The sequence below is a fragment of the Eleutherodactylus coqui genome, chromosome 11 (genome assembly GCF_035609145.1).
Source record: "Eleutherodactylus coqui strain aEleCoq1 chromosome 11, aEleCoq1.hap1, whole genome shotgun sequence".
NCBI classification, from domain to species: Eukaryota; Metazoa; Chordata; class Amphibia; order Anura; family Eleutherodactylidae; genus Eleutherodactylus; species Eleutherodactylus coqui.
The window spans coordinates 85,684,131-85,701,885 of NC_089847.1; the positions used below are offsets into that span (position 1 = coordinate 85,684,131).

General features: G+C 47.9%; 1 protein-coding gene across 1 annotated transcript in view; it reads right to left on the reverse strand.

Moving 5' to 3' along the window:
* The window catches only part of EHD1 (EH domain containing 1), a 42,680-nt gene extending 25,585 nt beyond the window's left edge, over window positions 1–17,095 (reverse strand). Inside the window, exons 1-2 of the mRNA XM_066582921.1 lie at window positions 16,603–17,095; window positions 9,093–9,190 (exon numbers count right to left, since the gene is read on the reverse strand). Coding sequence (XP_066439018.1) covers window positions 9,093–9,190; window positions 16,603–17,006 — 502 coding nt within the window. The 5' untranslated portion in view covers window positions 17,007–17,095. The remainder of the gene's footprint in view (window positions 1–9,092; window positions 9,191–16,602) is intronic.
* Between the last annotated feature and the right edge of the window lie 660 nt (window positions 17,096–17,755).

The following is a 17,755-nucleotide window of genomic DNA, read 5'->3' on the forward strand; positions in this document are numbered from 1 at the left end:
TTGGGATGTCAGGTCACTATGAAAGGGATTACCAGCAACGGTGCCACGGCTCCCCGGCTGGTAATCACTCAGCAGCGCTGCTACGGGTGCACACACTGCTGGCAGTGTGTGCAACCGGGTTCCTTTTCCCCTGACCCTTCCTCTCTGGTTCTGCAGAAGGAGAGAAGGCGTCCGGGCGCACACACTTCCGCCCACAGCAGCGCCGAGCAGAGCAAGGAGGAGGTAAGTATATGTCCTAGGCAGGTGCTATTACTACCGGGGCCAATGTAGGGGACACTATTGCTACTGAGGTCACTCTGCACATGGTAGCATACCTCAAGTGGACCTAGGCCGCTTTCATACACTCGTGAAAAAGGGGGAAACAAAGTCGTGGCATGTTCTATCTTTAGGCATTCCCTCAGAACGCATCGCCCCTTGTTTTTAATGGGACCAGGAAAGCACATTGCACGGCATGTGAGTGCGATGTGAGGTTTTACCATTGAAAACAATGGACAGCACTTGTCAATCTTCCAATGCGACTGAAAGCTGCTCTGGAGGATCAAAACCTCACAGAAACGACGGGCGAGAAAAAGAAAAAAGAGCCTTGCATCCATCGGAACATCCCGCGTGCACGAGATCACGCTCAGCCTCAGTAATCCGGTTATATCGCCGTGTCGGCACTTTGTGATAAACAAGTGGGTTTTGGGATGCAGTTTCTGCACTTGGTCTAAAAGGTTCGCCATCACTGCCCTGTAAGCATGGGATCAGTAGGCATGGATTACGTGTTTCTGCGTATCACACTAAGGGTCCTTTTAGACTAACAGATTCTTGTATGAGCGAGGGAGTGACGCCACCACTAACTCGTGCGCACGCATGCAGTCTGGTTAGAGGGGCAAATACATTGTAGGCGCATTCAAACAAGAATCGTTCAGTGGCTGTATAGGGGATGAGAGGGACTGAATAATTGCTGTTTAAACCAAATGATAAGTGAACGATCCAGCAAGGTTTATGGAGAAATTGGACGACCCAGAAGCCATCAATTTTCGTTCTTCACTTTCGCTCGTTTGAACGATAATTGCTCTGTCTAAAATGCAGGATATCGTAGCCACACTGGTGCGATATGCCATCATTATCCGACTGGTCAGAGTCCTTTAGTCTCTACTGACTGCAGTATCACTTCCAACTAGCCATATTCAAGTGAGTGGAAAAACCATAATGCAGCACTTGGTGGGAGTAGTGCGGTACATTATAGGCTCATTCCACATTGATATAATGATCCAGTATGTCTGATAATTTGTTGATTACAAGTCCCAGAAAAGAATGTAAATTCTACTAGCTACGGAATAAGAGTGTTACAAACATCTATTTTGGTAAAGTAGAAGATTACGGCCTCCTGTCCAGGGGTGATATGTCACTGTTATGTAATAATCCGACCACGGGTAACGCAGGCCCTCTGTCTAAGGGCGTGATTCTGCCGGCGGTAAATCGCCGGTGTATCACACCGTCTGAAGCTTTCCATAGCGCTGCTATGGAAAGTGTCGGCCCCCTGTTCACGAGCGGAGAATCATTGCGATTCTCCACTCGCGGATGGCAATTCGCAGCATGCCGCGATTCTCCGCGGTCAGCCTATCTATCAGATAGGCTGACAGCGGCAATCCATTGCCAGCTCCTGCTGCCGGGCGGCTACCACAACGCCCGTGTACAGGGGGCCTGAGAAGCATTGCCTTCTGAAGGCCATAAACTTTCTTGACCTTCAGATGGCAAGAAACAGTCATGTGCTGAGAAAGCACAAACACCTGTTAAAGATGCAGAACTAGCCCAAAATGTACAGACCCCTTAACATAGCTTTAATCCTTTCCCCCAGCAGTCAGTTTTGGCCTTCCTGACATGTGTCACTTTAAGCAAGAACTTTAAAAAGCTTTTACTTATGCAAGCGATTCTAAAGAAGTTTCATGGCACACTGCAATTTATGTTAGCGGTAAGTTTTGGTCGACAAGTTTTGCATTTCTAAAAAAGAAAAGTTTGAAAATTGCAAAGGTTTGTTTTTTTCTGCAAACTTTGAAGTTTTTCTGCTTAAAGACAGATACCATACAAAATATTTTTTCACCATATGCACAATGTATGATGGCACCATTTTTAAAGCATCCTTTTATTCACTTTGGGCAGAAAAATGTAATTATTGCAGTTTCTAATTTTGATGAAAATATCCGAAGGCTTTCTTTGGAAGAAAAAAAAAAAAGGAAGAGGGGGGGGGGGGGTGATGTAATCAGTTTTTTATCGAATGCTTAGGAGACGAACTGTAACAAGACCCCACAACTCCATTCTGTCATTTTTTTGGCCTCCAGGACGGTCCTGGGACCATACCAGGGCACCACAGGCAGATAGAAACTATGAAGTAGGATGGGGTAAAAGTCTTGTAAAGATAAAGGAGTCACGGCACACAAATAGGCGGCCCCTGGTTGGTCCATGTGTTGCATTATTGGAGCTGAAGATCACCTGAAGTAAGCACATTGACCTGGTGGCCTTCGAGGAAGGCTTTTAGGTGAGGAGCCAGTACAGGGAGGCCTTAGAGGTCAACAGGGTGCCTGATCGATAATATCTTGACCAGTCAGAGCCGTATTTGTGCTAAATGAAGTTGGCTCAGGAAATCAGGCAAGTCTACAGGTGTACAGAGCGGCCATTGTGTCTGACAATAGGAGCAAAGAGGTATCCCCATTGGCAGGGATAATTACTTTCCTTCAGGACATGAAGCAAGGGGCAAGATTCAGCCATCATGGATAAGGTTCGTCTTGAAAGGTCTGGAAAGATTAACAGCTGATGGCCTTCAAACCAAGCCCCCTGACCATTTCCTGTCTTGGTGAGGATCTTATCTTTGACTTCATAGAAGCGAACCCTACAAATCACATTTCTTGCTCTGTTTGGTTCGGGATCTGGTGAGCATAGGGCACAATTAACTCTGTCAAGTTCAACAATGTTACAAGCCGGAGCCCAGAGTATACCATTGAAAACGTGTTTCAAAGTTGATGCAAGGGCTAGTGTGGTGAGTGACATTGGCAGGCCGTGGATGTGAAGATTATTGCACCTACTTTGATTTTCCAGGTCATCTATATGGAATTTTAGGGCCATTATATTTTCAGAATGTAAAGCCCTTTTTACGGGCCAGCAGTCTGTTAAGCGACTGCACGAGAGCCGACATAACCGCTAGAAAATAGTCAGCGCTCGTGTAGAGCTTTAAAACTGAAAGTCCAGCCGGCGGCTCGCTGGCTTCTGGTCCGCTTCTTGCTCCCTGATGCCTATGGAAAGCGCTGAGCAGGAAGCTGTCACACAGAAACGAGGAGCCAGCGAGCGCCAACTAGGTTTTTTTTAGGCAGACTGAAAAGTCATCTTAAAAACAGTCACGAACGACAAGTGAGCGATAGTTTTGCTTCACCCTTGACGATTATCGCCTACTTTCGCTCATTTGAATGAGCTTTAATAGATAATCGTTAAGTGTAAAAGGGCCTTAAATGATAGATTCCTGGATGGTACGGTAAGTGGTGTCAGAGCAGGTAGCCCTTTCTAGGGCATCTACCCTTGTGGATAGAGCAGTTAAGGCCAACTATAGTTTGGCAAACTCTTACTTACATTCGGAGATCTGTCGTGCAAATGTGACCACATCAGCCTTGGCTGGGAGCGAAGGACCGAAGATCTAAAAGTGTAAATGAACGTATTACAACTTCATCTGCAGGTGGTAAGAGTAGAAGCTTGCAAAAAGGAGGATCCTGTGGGTATAGGAGTCATTCTTCAAGGTAGCTGAGAGTTCAGACCCTGTGGTGCATCCATAGTTGGGCTACCTGTGGTGACAGAGGCTGGCAGCTGGAGAATTGTGCCCTAGGTCTGAGGATGGGTAAAATCAGTTGTGCCACTGGGGCACAGATGATACAGGGCCAAACAGTGCAGGTCAGGGGAGCACCAGCATTAAAAAGGCAGTTTGCTGGCCCATCCGCTATCAGCACTCTCACATTGCATAGAGAAAGCCCCCAGCTGAAAATTGAGGACTGCAGTAGGAGCGCTCTGCGCCAAGTCTGAGATCTAGCCAAGGTTTAAGAGTATCTTGTAGCTCTAAAGACCACTTTCAGGGGATGTGGCAAGGGAGCTACCTGGTCCGGAGATCTAAGACAGCCTGGAAATCTCAGTGACGGCTACAGTCCCTGTGGTAGGAGGGGAGCTGGCAGAGGACAGCACGGCAAGTGGCAGAGGCCAGGGAGCTGTGGAAGTGCTCAGGGGAGCAATTGGAGTATACTGCAGCAACGCATGTGGAGAAGATGGCAGTACTTCTGGCGGGCAATTCGGCGCTTTGTGGTGCACTGGGTGGCAAGGAGTGCTGCAGCAAGACTGCGCCCTTGGTGCCAGTGATTGTAGAGAGGCGTTGCATGAATCGTTCGAGTCAGAACTCTGCTCCTGGGTGTTCTTCAGTAGAACGTTGGAGCAAGCAGGCAAGTGAATCCAAGTTGGAGAAGAATTCTTCAATGTTCCCCTGGTGGATGGTAAGGGATCGCGCCCTTTTCACTATTCCCATGGTGCAAACACCTGCAGTTACGGTCTGTTTTTAGGTATGGGAGCCGAGGAGCAAATGTCTTCACTGCTGCATGACTGGCCACAACCCCATCCCCCAAAATATATATTTTTTTAAATTTGCATTTCTCCAATAATAGGGTTTTATTGACAAAATAGCGATTTTCAGATTTATTTTTTCAAAAGGTTTTTATTGATTTATTCATAGATTTTATTTTATTTTTTTACCATAATCGTTTGTTCCACAAAGAGCTTCTGAGCCCCCTGGAAATCAGTGCCATATATGCATGGTGTGTATTGGGAAGGGGTTAATTAAAAGTGGTCCAAAAAAGGAAAAAAAAAAAAAAGTTAAAACCCAGAATACAGTGCTCTAATCACCAAGTAGCACTTCCCTGTACAGAAATTAGTTGATCCCGGAGTGCAGCATAAAGTCAAGGGAGGGGGAGGGGATTTAAAAATCCAGCAATCTGAGCAACTTCCAACGAGATTTGGTCATTGTTGCTAGACCAGCCAGGGCCAGCATTTTAAAGACTGCCACCCTTGTGGGGTTTTCTTGTGCCACGGTCTTGTGTATATCAAGAATTGTATGACCAAGGAAAAGCATCCAGCAAAATGGATCCTATAGATATAAAAAGACAACTGGTCGACAGGCAGAGGAGGAAGTCAAGAATTAATCTGATGAACAGGCGATGCATAGTCAAGCAAATTACAACCGCAGTACAGCGCTGATGCCCCAACGAAGTCTGAACGCACAACACGTCGTTCCTCAGTACGGATAGGCTAGAATACCGTAGCAGATGATAAGTTAGATGGCGCTCAAACTGGTCAACTGCAAGAAGCTTTCTGTCCGCAGGGGCCGATATTCCTGCAGAACAATTTCAACACTGTAGTGTAACCTATACCACAACAAGTTGGCACGGTACTGAAGACCAAAGGAGGTCCAATGTGCCAGTAGATAGAGCCCTCTACTAAAGTGGCCATTCACTCTGCACTACATAAAAAGACAAAGTACAAGACTAACATCCCACACCGGATACATGATAGTGGAAAGTACATATCAGAAGGATTATGTAGTGTACATAACAGTGAGATACCCGCGCCCTGTAGCGCCTGGTACCGTACGTTATTCAAAGCATGCCAGGGTGGGGAATTCTTACAACGGAAAGAAATCCCCAGTGATTGAATAGCCGTCCTTATATCTTGGCATTGGTCCCACAATGCTTGGCATTCCTCGTCTCCCTCTACGCACTGAGGAATGTGTTACACCCGTAGGGTTCTTACGTATTCTAGTACCCTCTGAAGGGGTAGGAGTAACATGTCAGGATTTTAGACAGGAACTTGGCAAAGATGGTCAACCACAAAGATCTATAAATGGGAAGTCATTTTAAGAAAACGCTAGTTACCGGAGAATACAATTTGACCACAAACAAGCAATATTTGTAGCAATAGGTCGACATAATATCTACATGGGGAGGCGGATGACGTGGTTAGAGTAAAACTGACTGCCACAAACCCCTCGTAATTGAGCTTCAGATTTAACCCCTTCCCCTCTGTAGCCAGTTTTGGCCTTCCTGACAAGACCCCATTTCTCTATTTTGACATGTCTTATGCCAGAATTTGACATTATCCCCAATGGGTTCTGACCTCCTGCTGGATGACCTGACTTCTAATTGAGCCTCGTGTGGTGCAGAGTGTTAAGGCAACAGTATGCAATTCTAAGCTCTCGCTCACAACCTGAAGGTTGTGGGTTCAATCCACACATGATTCAGGTAGCCAGCTCAAGGTTGACTCATCCTTCCGAGGTCAGTAAAAGGAGTACCGCTGTGGAATATGTTGATGCTATACTAACCCTCCCCAAAATTCATAAGCACCCAAGCTCAGCCCCCTGGTCGTCCCATTTCATCAGGCAGGGGTTCACTTTACAGCAGTGTGTCCTGCTTTGTGGACAGGATCCTTAAACGGTTTGCCATCTCAGCTATATCATATATACGAGATAGTTCTGAGTTTTTAATGAAGTTCTCGTCACGATTACAGAGAATTCTATTCTCAGATCCTTTGACGTGTCCTCACTTTACACCATCATTAGGCGTGACAAGGCACTTGAGGCCACTAGAGAAACTTATTGGTTCTGTCCAATCAAACCATAGACTTTGTTCTGTTCTTATTGGAGATGGTACTACAGAGGATTTGTTTCCCTTTTATGGGGGCTCGTTCTACCGCCAGAAGCAGGGAACTGCTACAGGGGGAAGGGGTTAAATGCACGTTGACACGCGTGACATTGATCTGGGTTTCTTAACCAGATATTCGCGCTCATCCGTGTGTATGTAGCCTTAGGCTGGGTTCACACAGGGCGGATTTGCCGCGGAAATTCCGTCCGGAATTTCGCCGCGGCAAATCCATATGCGGCCTCTAATCCCGGGATTAGCCAGCTATGTGGACGAGATATCTCAGAAATCTCGTCCACACGGGATGGCAAAGCCGGCAGAAGCCCCGCTGCGGCGCGGATTTGCCGGCCGCATGTTCATCTTTTTCTTCTGTTCCGCTGCGGCCGCGCTCTCCTCTATGGGAGCGCCGGCCGCAGCGGAAAAGCGAGTGGCCGGGCCGCTTCGAAACCGCCACGGGTTTTGCAGCAACGGTTCTCCCGGCGGAAATCTCGCGGTTTTTCCGCTGCGGCCAAACCGCGAGTTTACGTCGAGAATCCGTGCCGTGTGATCCCAGCCTTAGGGTGCAGTCACATTGGCGTATTATGGTCTGTTAATACGCAGTGTATTCACGAGCTGAAATATGCTGTTGCCTTACGTTTTTCTGCTGATCAACAGTCTTTACACGTTGGGGAAAACAAAAAACAAAAACACACAAAATCCCAGTGATTGTATGTAAATATACGGTGAATACACCGGTTTCCTGCGCGTTTACGCGCACTCATTAATTTCAATAGGCTATTATGGTGCATAATACGCACCAAGGTAGGACATGCCACATTTTCTTTTTCACGTGACCGAAAGCTGCGTGAAAAATACGCTGCTGTGAATGCATAATGTTACACATTTCCGCTTGTGTGAATGAGCCCTCACCAACAGTAATGGAAGCTATGCATGCTAGTTGAGTCATATACACCAACGAGTGCCAATCAGCACGCATGGACAATAATCTCCCCCAGGAACAGCCCCCCCTGTCTACGGGCTGCTAATACTACAGCTGAGCCACAGTCACTACTGCCAAAACCTTCAGAGAGATTACATCCATCATTAGACGAGCCAAGATCAAAGCTTCGGTCTCATCATGCGAGTCCCATGACTGCACCGTGCAAAGTCTACAAACCAGTCAGGATTAAAGGGATGTGAGCCCTTCAGTATACTTACTGGGCACTTGTGTTCTCTTATGCCAGGGAGCAGCTATTTGGAGAGAGGCCGGCTACAGCGCTCTTCAATGGGATTACTATTAGGAAGTACGTACCGCATTTTTCAGACTATAAGATGCACCTGACTATATGCAATGCCGGGCTCACACAACCGGGTTGGATTCTGCATGCGGAAGGCCTGCAGTGGATTCCGGCTGGTCACCCCACGTACAGCAAGTCATTTTACGGCATATGACTGCAGAGGCATGCAGGCGGATTTTTGTTTGCATATCCTGCGCTGTCGCTTAGCAACAACGCAGGAAACCGCAGCCCATACGCAGTGTAATCGCCTATCCGTGACCATAGAGCGCAATGGGCTCTGTGGTAGCAGATTCTGCAGTAAAAGAGAATGCTGTGATTTTTCTTCTGCTCAGGGAATATGCAATTCGTATCCACGAGTGTGAAGGAAAATTAGGAGACTTCATGCCTTTTAATGCTCGCGTTTTACCATGGATCGTCCGTGCGGATGGCGATTGCGGAATCCACAATATAAATACAGTCATGTGAGACCAACGTAAAAACGCACCCCGGGGAGTCTAGGCAACAGAAAAAAATATTTCATGCCAATTTAAATATCTAATGGGGAAGGGGGTCTAGCAAAGTAGTGGGGCTACTGTCATTAACTTTGGTGTTCTAGTATAGAAAAGGGGGGTTAACAGTGAAAAGTCAGCTCCTAATTAACTTGGTGGTGTGTCCATTCAAACAATGACGCAAGACGACAAGTTCACATTATACACGCCTCTGCTACATGCATACATCTATGCAATCCCTCTGATCTTTGCCATTGTCTGTCCCTGTGTGTACAGAGGATCACCAGACCCCTGGAGAGGACATCTGAGTGATCTCCAGTGTTATTTACTCAGGGAGAGGGAGGACCGTGGAGCCGCGATACATCCGACTACAGAGCTCTCACGGAGCGCACGGCTGGATCATTAAAGGGGTTGTCCCGCGACGAAACTTTTTTTTTTTTTCATAGACCCCCCCCGTTCAGCGCGGACACCGGCTGGGATTCTGCTGCAGGACCCCGCAAGTGGAATCTGACCCGGTCGTGTGCAGGCGGCCTAAATGCTTGCATGCTCCAGTAATATGTATATCTGTACAAAATGGCCCCTCCCTCCACAAGCATCACTCGCTACTGACTATGGGAGCGGTTCCTTACCTCGGCTGATGCGCTGCTTCTCGCCAGACAATATCCCCGGTGTGTCGATGATGCTGATGCTCTCCAGGACAGGATTCGGCAGCTGCGCACACATGAATCTAGCAGCAAGAAAATCATTAGTCCCATTTTATAACATTCTCCCACCAAAAAACATGTTAAAGTTCACAACGCGGGAGCATTTGAGGCATTTACAAATCACTTTTATTGGGACCCAAAGAGTTAAGTTGCTGGTAGGCTGCTGAAGTTGACCAAATCATGGTATAGCAAGGGGACAACTGTCCATCATGTAGAACAGCTACAATGTGACTTGTCCCATCATATATAATACAAGCGTGCCTCCGGCGGTATTCCTGGCACGGATCCCCACTAGTGATTCACACATACTTTTCCAGGGTGGGAGCAGCTAATAGACAAAAACCATCTAGGGGTGAAGTGAAGTGCAGAACCACACAAAGAAAGAAAAAAGGAAGTTGGTTTTCTAAAACCACTATGAAAAAGTAAAGACTGTTATAATAATGCATCCAGACATTATATCATGTGATGTGCCACACGTGCCAACATACCAGGGGAGCCGGGACCACCGTCAGCTGCTACAACAAAGGGTCCGCAGGCATTCCAGAAAGCCCACTTGCCTTTAAAGGGATTGTCACACAAAGTTATGTCCTACGCACGGGACAGGGCTTAACTACCTGATTGCTGGGAGTCTGACCACAAGAATGGGGGTAGTTGGAGGTTCCAGAACGACTGGACTACTGCTCCATTCATTTCAGTGGGACTGCCAGAGATAGCCAAATGCTTGAACTTGGCTACCACAGGCATTCCCCAGAAATTAATGCTGGACTGTCCCCCCATTTAAGGACTCTTGGAGACTTTCTGACCACGCCAAACCACAAGAGGTCAGACCCCGACCAGATAGTTATACCCCATCCTTTAGATAGGAAATAACTTTGTGGGACAACCCCTTTAAAAGACATGTGCACTTGGGTGAAGCGAACATGTAGGTTTATGGAGGAGGCACCATTTGTAGATGCCATCTTCTGTCTATTGCCAGCTCCAGAACATGTGGATGACCTCTGCATCATGCGTTAGCGGTCATGAAACGGAGCCCCCAATTTGTCCATTACATGTAAGTTTAAGGCTGGGCTCACAAGACTGGATTTGTATTGCAGATTTCGTGAATGGCGTCCACGCTTTTAGCGGTAAGACGCGGGTATTGAAAAAAAAGCATGCATTTGCGTTCAGACTCTAATACAAATTGTGTGTTCCGCGAGTGGAAGAAAAATTGCGGTGTGCTTTATTCTGCCACGGAATCCACGCGGATGGCCTCCATTGAAGTCAATGGAAGCTTCTGACCCGCAGCCCATATGCAATTAACATTGTGTATGAGCTAGAGGTATGCTCGTTATCACCAAGTGATGGTGTTGGAAATACAGACTAACAACAAACTAAAAACAAACAAACCAACCAAACAAAGCCACACAACACACTGTACTGCGCATGACCGCCTGCGAGCCTCTGCAGTACAGCTACAGGGGCTACACCGGGTCACCGGCCAGGCTCAAAGCTGAAATCTGACCCACTTGTGAAAGCCCGGCCTTAGAGTATGTAACCTCTGAATGGTACATACAGAATACTACTACAGACAGCGCATGGCCAACAGCCCTAAAGCTATGAACCCTACATAGTGTCACATGGGAATTAATTTTTACTTTTCCGATTCCAGTTAAAAGGGAACATGTCTCTAGGATTATGCTGGCCAAACCACGAGCAGCATGAACCACATGGGTGCCCACATCTATGTTGTGAGAATGTGACTTGTCATCATGGGGGCGAGGCCCTGCCAGCCTTCCTCCACCTGGATCAACTAGACTGTATATAAGGAGACCTGTTGGTCCAGGAGATGAGGGTGGGGAGATGTTGGCAGGGCCCAACGCCCTGAAGCTCCGGACCCAGTTCCAGGTAGACTATCAAAGTGCTGTTTTTAAAACACCGCAATGTTTCGGAACAAACCCACACATAGCGTAGTGTGCATGCCTACCTGCATCAAGATCACATTGCCCCTGGTTCGGGCAAAGATGACCCTGGTGGCAGGTTCCCTTTAAGGGCCTTTTACACACCTTGTTTATTAAATCGAGAACATTCCTTTGCCCAACTGTCGAAAAGACGAATGAGAAGTAATTGTTGGCTGCAGATCTTCCTGTGTAACTGGCGATGTACAGCCGTCCACTGATGGCTGCACGGGGAAAAGCAAATCGATGGTTCACGCCCAAAGTGCAGATCATCTGCTCTTGTGAACATGAACAAGTGCCGACTGAGGGGTTCACTGCTGGTCACATGATCTGCCCACGTAAAAGGGCCCATATAGTTATTTATCACAAGCCATTGCAAAATAGTTTACTTACAAGTAAAGAAGTTCAAGTGATCTTCCCCTCAAAAAAAATATTGATAAGCTATAATAAACCATCACTTTATGATTAGTGGGGGTCTGAATTATGGGACCCCCACCGACCTGAAAATGAAGGTGCTGCAGTCTGTCCATTCTCAGAATCAGTCCAGTTCCTGGAATTCGCCCTCCACCGATCATAAAGTGATTTAATATCCCAGCAGCACGTCATTACTTCATATAATGGGAATAACCCTTTTAGGACATTCCCCAAAGTGTGACTCATCCAGAAAACATCCCAACCGCAGCAATTGTGCTGGAGAATCCCAAAAACAAATGCAGAGATTCTCCCTGTGAGGCTCCCAACATGGTTTTACCATCAGCAGCACATTTTACTGAAAATTACACCAATATAAACTGTATGCCGGATATAAATATCATCAGAGAAACAATACGTATTGTGGACGTCCTTCGGAAGGTTAAATGGGGTCCAGTTGGAGGAGAACATGCGATATAGATTCACTTTACTCATCCATTCGTCATGTTGAGGTCATCTCGGCTGTTCGCCATTTCCTATTTTCCAGTAGTATTGACTCCAACATACAGGAGTTTACACTTGGGCACATTTTTTTGTTTTTTGGGAGACTTTCTACCTGCAGCTCCAGGGAGTGGCTATGGGGGCGTCTTGTGCTACTTCATATGCTAGTCTTTCTCTGGGGCTGTGGGAGAGGGAGATATTCCTTACTAGTTTCACAGATCTACTTTTGGGGCTGATACATAGATGATGTTCTCATGGTTTGGCAGGGGTCTGTGGATGAGCTCAAGTGCTTTATGACAGTGTGATGTTATACTTCGTATAGCCCTACTGTAAGAGTTCTTGGACCTTCCTATACAGACTGCTATGTTTTGGAAAGGCACTATGACATGCTGGACAGTCTCGTCCTTCTCACTTGACTGACAATATCCCAGTCGGACAGTCCTTAAGAGCTCGTAGGATTTGTTCGGACTCCGGCAAACATGAATATCAAGCAGAAGATCGGCGTCATCGGTTTCAGGAGAGGGGCTACAGCAATGATCAGTTGGGAGGAATGAAGATTGTGCCAAGAATACCAGACGGGAGGATTTGGTTTACGCTCAATAGAAACCTTCGATGGAGAAGGATGAGGCGAGACGGATTCATAATCCATTACTGTTACCATCAAGTTTTCTGTTATCGAAAAATATTGGCCTATTTCACTCATTGATGGTAGAATAAAGGAATGAGTCACGTAAACCTGGGATTACCTATAGGCGATCTAGAAACCGCCGGGATAGTTCATTCATCTCATCAAGGTTTGAAACCAAGTCAAACTTGTCTCCAAGGGCCCAGGATGGGGCTGTACACCAAGTGGAGGATGTATTGCATGTAGGAACATGGAGTCATGGAAAGCTTCGGCACTGTCATCTGGACACAAGGAGTTTAAGAACACTTCCCATATCAACTATGCCACGAAAGGACTGTACTATATACTGTACTATACTCGTCCCTGTAATAGAGTCTACATTGGTCTTTCTTCTAAAGAGTGCAGAAACTCTAGACATTCTAGCGGCTGCTGAGAATTCGGATGTACGTGAAATGGAAACAATTCTGAAACATTTTCAGACTTGACCCGAAGGACCACAACTGTGACAAGGGCATTAACCGGGTACCATTTGGTATATGAGAATATGGAAGACACTCGGCACAATGTGACACTCAACTTCATTTGATCCGAAGGGTGCTAATATATTGAGATAAGGAACAGATTAGTTTTGCGTATTCACTGTATTTGATTATATTTTAATTTACATGTTTTTGCAGATTTAAAAAAAAAATATTTTATTTATAACACCTCATATCAGAGCTGCAAGCTCATAGTCACCCGCTTTCTCATTTATGTGTTTGTAAGATGTTCAAAATGTGTTCCATTTTTGGATGAAAAAAAAAATAAAAATCAGATAGTCCAATAAATCCATGAGGGGTCACTGCCCCATTATATCCTTTGTGTGTAGAAAGGTTTTTATTTTTCCATTATTTTTTTTAGCATCAATAAAGTGTTCCTTTTATATTATTCACGTCCAGCGTCTTGTTTCTATTAGTGTAATATTCGGTATACAGATTGCACTTTTTTTTTAAAGTTGATTTAAGTTCCTAAAGGTTATTGACAGTAACACTTCCATATAAGAAGCCACCAGACGTTCCTACAGGAGATGTGGTGGAGTTAGATGCTACACGGTGTAGCATCTCCCGGTACACAGCGAACACCTCCGTACACAGCGAACACCTCCGTAGGATGTCATTCATACAAAACATGCAAAAAAAAAAAATTGTCCTCTTGGCCCCCGGTGGGCCGTTATGTGTCAGCAGACATTTACTGTACAGCAGGCTACACTTCCCTACATAATGCGCCAGGACGGAAAAATCTATACTGCAATGTAGGCCTATATAGTGGCATACTTTGGCATGGTGCGATGCTGCGGCACACGGCGCTACAGTTACCATAGCAACCATACTACAGAGTATCTTTGTAATTGAGTGTGATATGGTTGCCACATTAAAGGGGTTGTACCAAGATTATGTTTTTATCACCTATCCATAGGATAAATGATAAAAGTGTGATTGGTGGGGGTCTTACCACTGATCCCAAGAATGGGGGTTCCTTGCCCCCTCTTCTGTCACTGCAGGCTCACTACACCCAGCCGCATCAGATTGAATAGAGCGGTGGTCTCACGTGCATGGTGCGGCGCCATTCAAGTCAACAGGACTGACAGAAATAGCCGAGTGCAAGCCATCAGCTGTCTCCGGTGGTCCCACTGAAAATGAATGGAGCGGCGCTGTGCATGCGTGACCGATGCTCTACAGTAAGCCTACGTGGGAGGTGTTACAGACCCCCGTTCTGAGGATGAGTGGTGGAACCCCCTCCAATCAGAGTTGTATCACCTATCCTGGGTAGAGGTTGGGCCGGCTGCACACGACTGGGTCAGATTCAGCATGCAGAAGCTTGTGGCGGAACCTGGCTCTAACCACGAGGGGCGACCCTGCGTACCCGATTTCTTCTGTATTGTGTATGACCGTGGACGTTCACCATCTGATATGCACAGTACAGGGTTTTTTTCCTGTGCCATCACTGGGCGATGATGGGGGTACCCGCGACTTATCCACAATGTGAATTGCGCATGGGCTGTGGGTCGGACAGCTTCAATGGACGCAGTCCGTGCGGAAACCACACAAAAGAACAAAACATTTCGCAATTTTATTTCCCCTCACGAAAATCGCAATCCGTGTCATGTTATGTGAGCGAACATTCAATTCTTTAAATGGATCAGGAATACTGTGGATCAGCCGCACGGGTGACTATCGTGGATTCTGCTATTCAAATCCAGTCGTGTGCCACCAGCCTAAATCTCCTTTGACTGTACACCCCGTGTTGGCGTCCCTGTCTCCATGGCGCCGACCGAAGCCTTCTTCTGTCTCGATTAGACGCGCTTGCGCAGTCTGCCTCTTCTCTCCCGTTGAATGGGCCCACTCCGGCGTGCTCGCGGCCGAGAGCTGGTCTGCGCATGCACAGAAGCCCTGTGCAGTGCGAGCATGCCGGAGCGGCCCCATTCAACGGGACAGAGAGGCAGACTGCGCAAGCGCGTCTAATCGAGGCAGAAGGAGGCTTCGGTCGGCGCCATGGAGAAGGGGACGCCAACACAGAGGGGTAACTTCTGTATGGCTCATATTTAATGCACGATGTACATTACAAAGTGCATTAATATGGCCATACAGAAGTGTATAACCCCACTTGCTGCCGCGGGACAACCCCTTTAAGTCTGAGAACGCCCGTGTGAGCACTCAGAACTCCATAATATATAGCGGCTGTTCTAAGCGCCGGCAGGTTCACGGGCAGGTGGAAACTCAACATGCTGCGGCACGTGTAGGGATCCCGAGCCGTGTAACCGACGTCAGGGCAGATATCGGCTTCCTTCTGACAAATGCAAGTCAAAACTAATCCCGCAGCGGAATCCGACCTGGTGCCCGGGCTGTGTACCTGTCCGGCCGGCACATGCCTAGTACAGACGATGTGCCATTGCTAGGTGATGGCGTGGATCCTGTGGTCAGTCCACAGCTGTCACTGCAGGGGGGGCTGCAAATCTCATGGCTTCCATTAACTTCAATTGAAGCCACACAAGCGCTAAAGTAAGACATGCTAGGATTTTCCCTTCGCAAACGAAAAATCGCTATTGATTTCGGCTCATGGATAAGTGTTTTTGCGGAGCACATCTATGGGCAGTATGTGCTGCGGAACCCGGATTCCACAATGCCTAAGTGCCCATTCACACGGGCGCGGTTCCTTCCACATGCAGTATGTATTTTACGGACAGCTTACAGACTCATTATAGCCAATTAGGCTATCGACACGGCGAGTATCTGTGCGCTCACTGAAGGTCGCAAGCGCAACTCGCATTCACCTAACAGTTTTCTAGAGTAAAACAAGAGAGGGCAGTGGCAGTCTATCCTGCAGTAGTCATGAGGAGGGCACAGTATGCCAGGGGGTAGAGCCTTTCAGAAATAAGGTGGTCAATGCCAGAAAGCTCCACAGCTCCCCAAGCAACTCAGTGCCATTCAATGAGTGAAAACGCCTGGCGGTATTAAAGGGAAGCTCCGTTGTATCACAAAGATCTCCTGGCATCTTGGGCGAGCCAACGGTGACTGTGCCAGCTGCTGGCATATGATGCTACACAGCACCAACACACCAGCTGGAAATGTTCTATAAGCCACCATAAAAGTGGGACGTTTACCGGCTCTAAGTGGAGATTTAAAAAAAGAAGTTTACACCGAGTTTCACGCTTTAAGGGCTCATTCAATACGTAAATATGAGATCAATGGGCTCTATTCACGGGTATTACACAGGTGAATAAGCGTGTAAATACATGGCGCCTATACACCACCTGAAAATAAGCCCTAAATCCCAGCACACAGCGCTCAGCCGCAGCCCTGCCGCTGCCACAAAGTTCACCAACTCCTGTCAAACTTTTGGCCCAAGTGTAACTTTCTGCCCCCATAGAGGTGTGCCATGACTCCGCGCCGCTGGCACTTGTAGTCCTCCCGCGGACACTACTGACCTGTTGAGGAAGGCGTTCCCGAAGGCGCTGAGTTTTCGGAAGGGTTTCTTGGGGTCCACGACCAGCGCGTTACCGGGCAGCACCCCCTCCACCGGGCCGTGCATGACCGCGATGAAGGAGTCCGTGGTGGGCTCCGGCCCGATCCGCATGCCGGGGAAGTCCTGCTCCATCAGGTGGCGGATGAAGGTGGTCTTGCCGGTGCTGTACTGCCCCACCAGCAGCACCATGGGCTTGTTATGGAAGTCGGCATCCTCCAGCGCCGGGGAGTGGAAGTCGTGGAAGCGGTAGGTCTCCTCCAGGGGCAGCAGCTTCTGGTTGTACAGCTTCCGCAGCCCGTCGGCCACCGTCTGGAAGAGCTCGGGCTCCTTCTTCCTATGAGCGTCCTTACTGACCCAGCTGAACATGGCGGCGAGCGGAGCGGCTCTAACGGACCCGGCGGGGGCTACAAGGATCCCTGAGTCGCGCTGGGCGTGGCTGGGGCGTGGCCTGGGGGCGTGTCTGAGGCGACCCCTAGTCGCAGCCGAGGTGTCACGAGACGCTATCTTCTGCGCACCGGCGGTCCACGTAGGCTTGGTGCAGCACGTTCACTAACGTAACGGCAAGCCGTTCGCTCTGACCGGGAGCTGCGGGTGTATAACAGTAGTACGCAGGGAGGACCTTGGTGACGTCACCTGCTCTGATGACGTCACTGCAGGCATCCCCGCACGATGACACGTGGGAAAAGGAAGGCGAGAAATGTTGGGTGTGGAGCAGCTGGGCGCAGTTATTAGCCGGGCATCCTTCTACGGTGGTAACGGGCATCGAGGACTGGCATGATGGAATCTATTCTGTTCTCATTGGTTTGCCAAAACTTTTTCTACATGAAAGGATCATCGCTCAAAAAATTGTTCCAACGAGCGAAAGTGCAGCGATAATCGTTCAGCGCGACCGCCGCCAGCAATAATCGTGCGCTTTTCGTTGGTCGTTCATTGCATGCAGGTGTATCACCTGCACCGATTTTGCGGCCACAAATACGCTCGTGTGCGGCCGCCCTTACACTGCGAATGTGACAGCTGAACAATTTCTCATGTGAACGCGCCAATGATGTATCTGCCGGTATAAGCAGGCTCGCGAGCTAGCGGTGACGTCATTCGCTCGGGTGAACGGTAAAAGG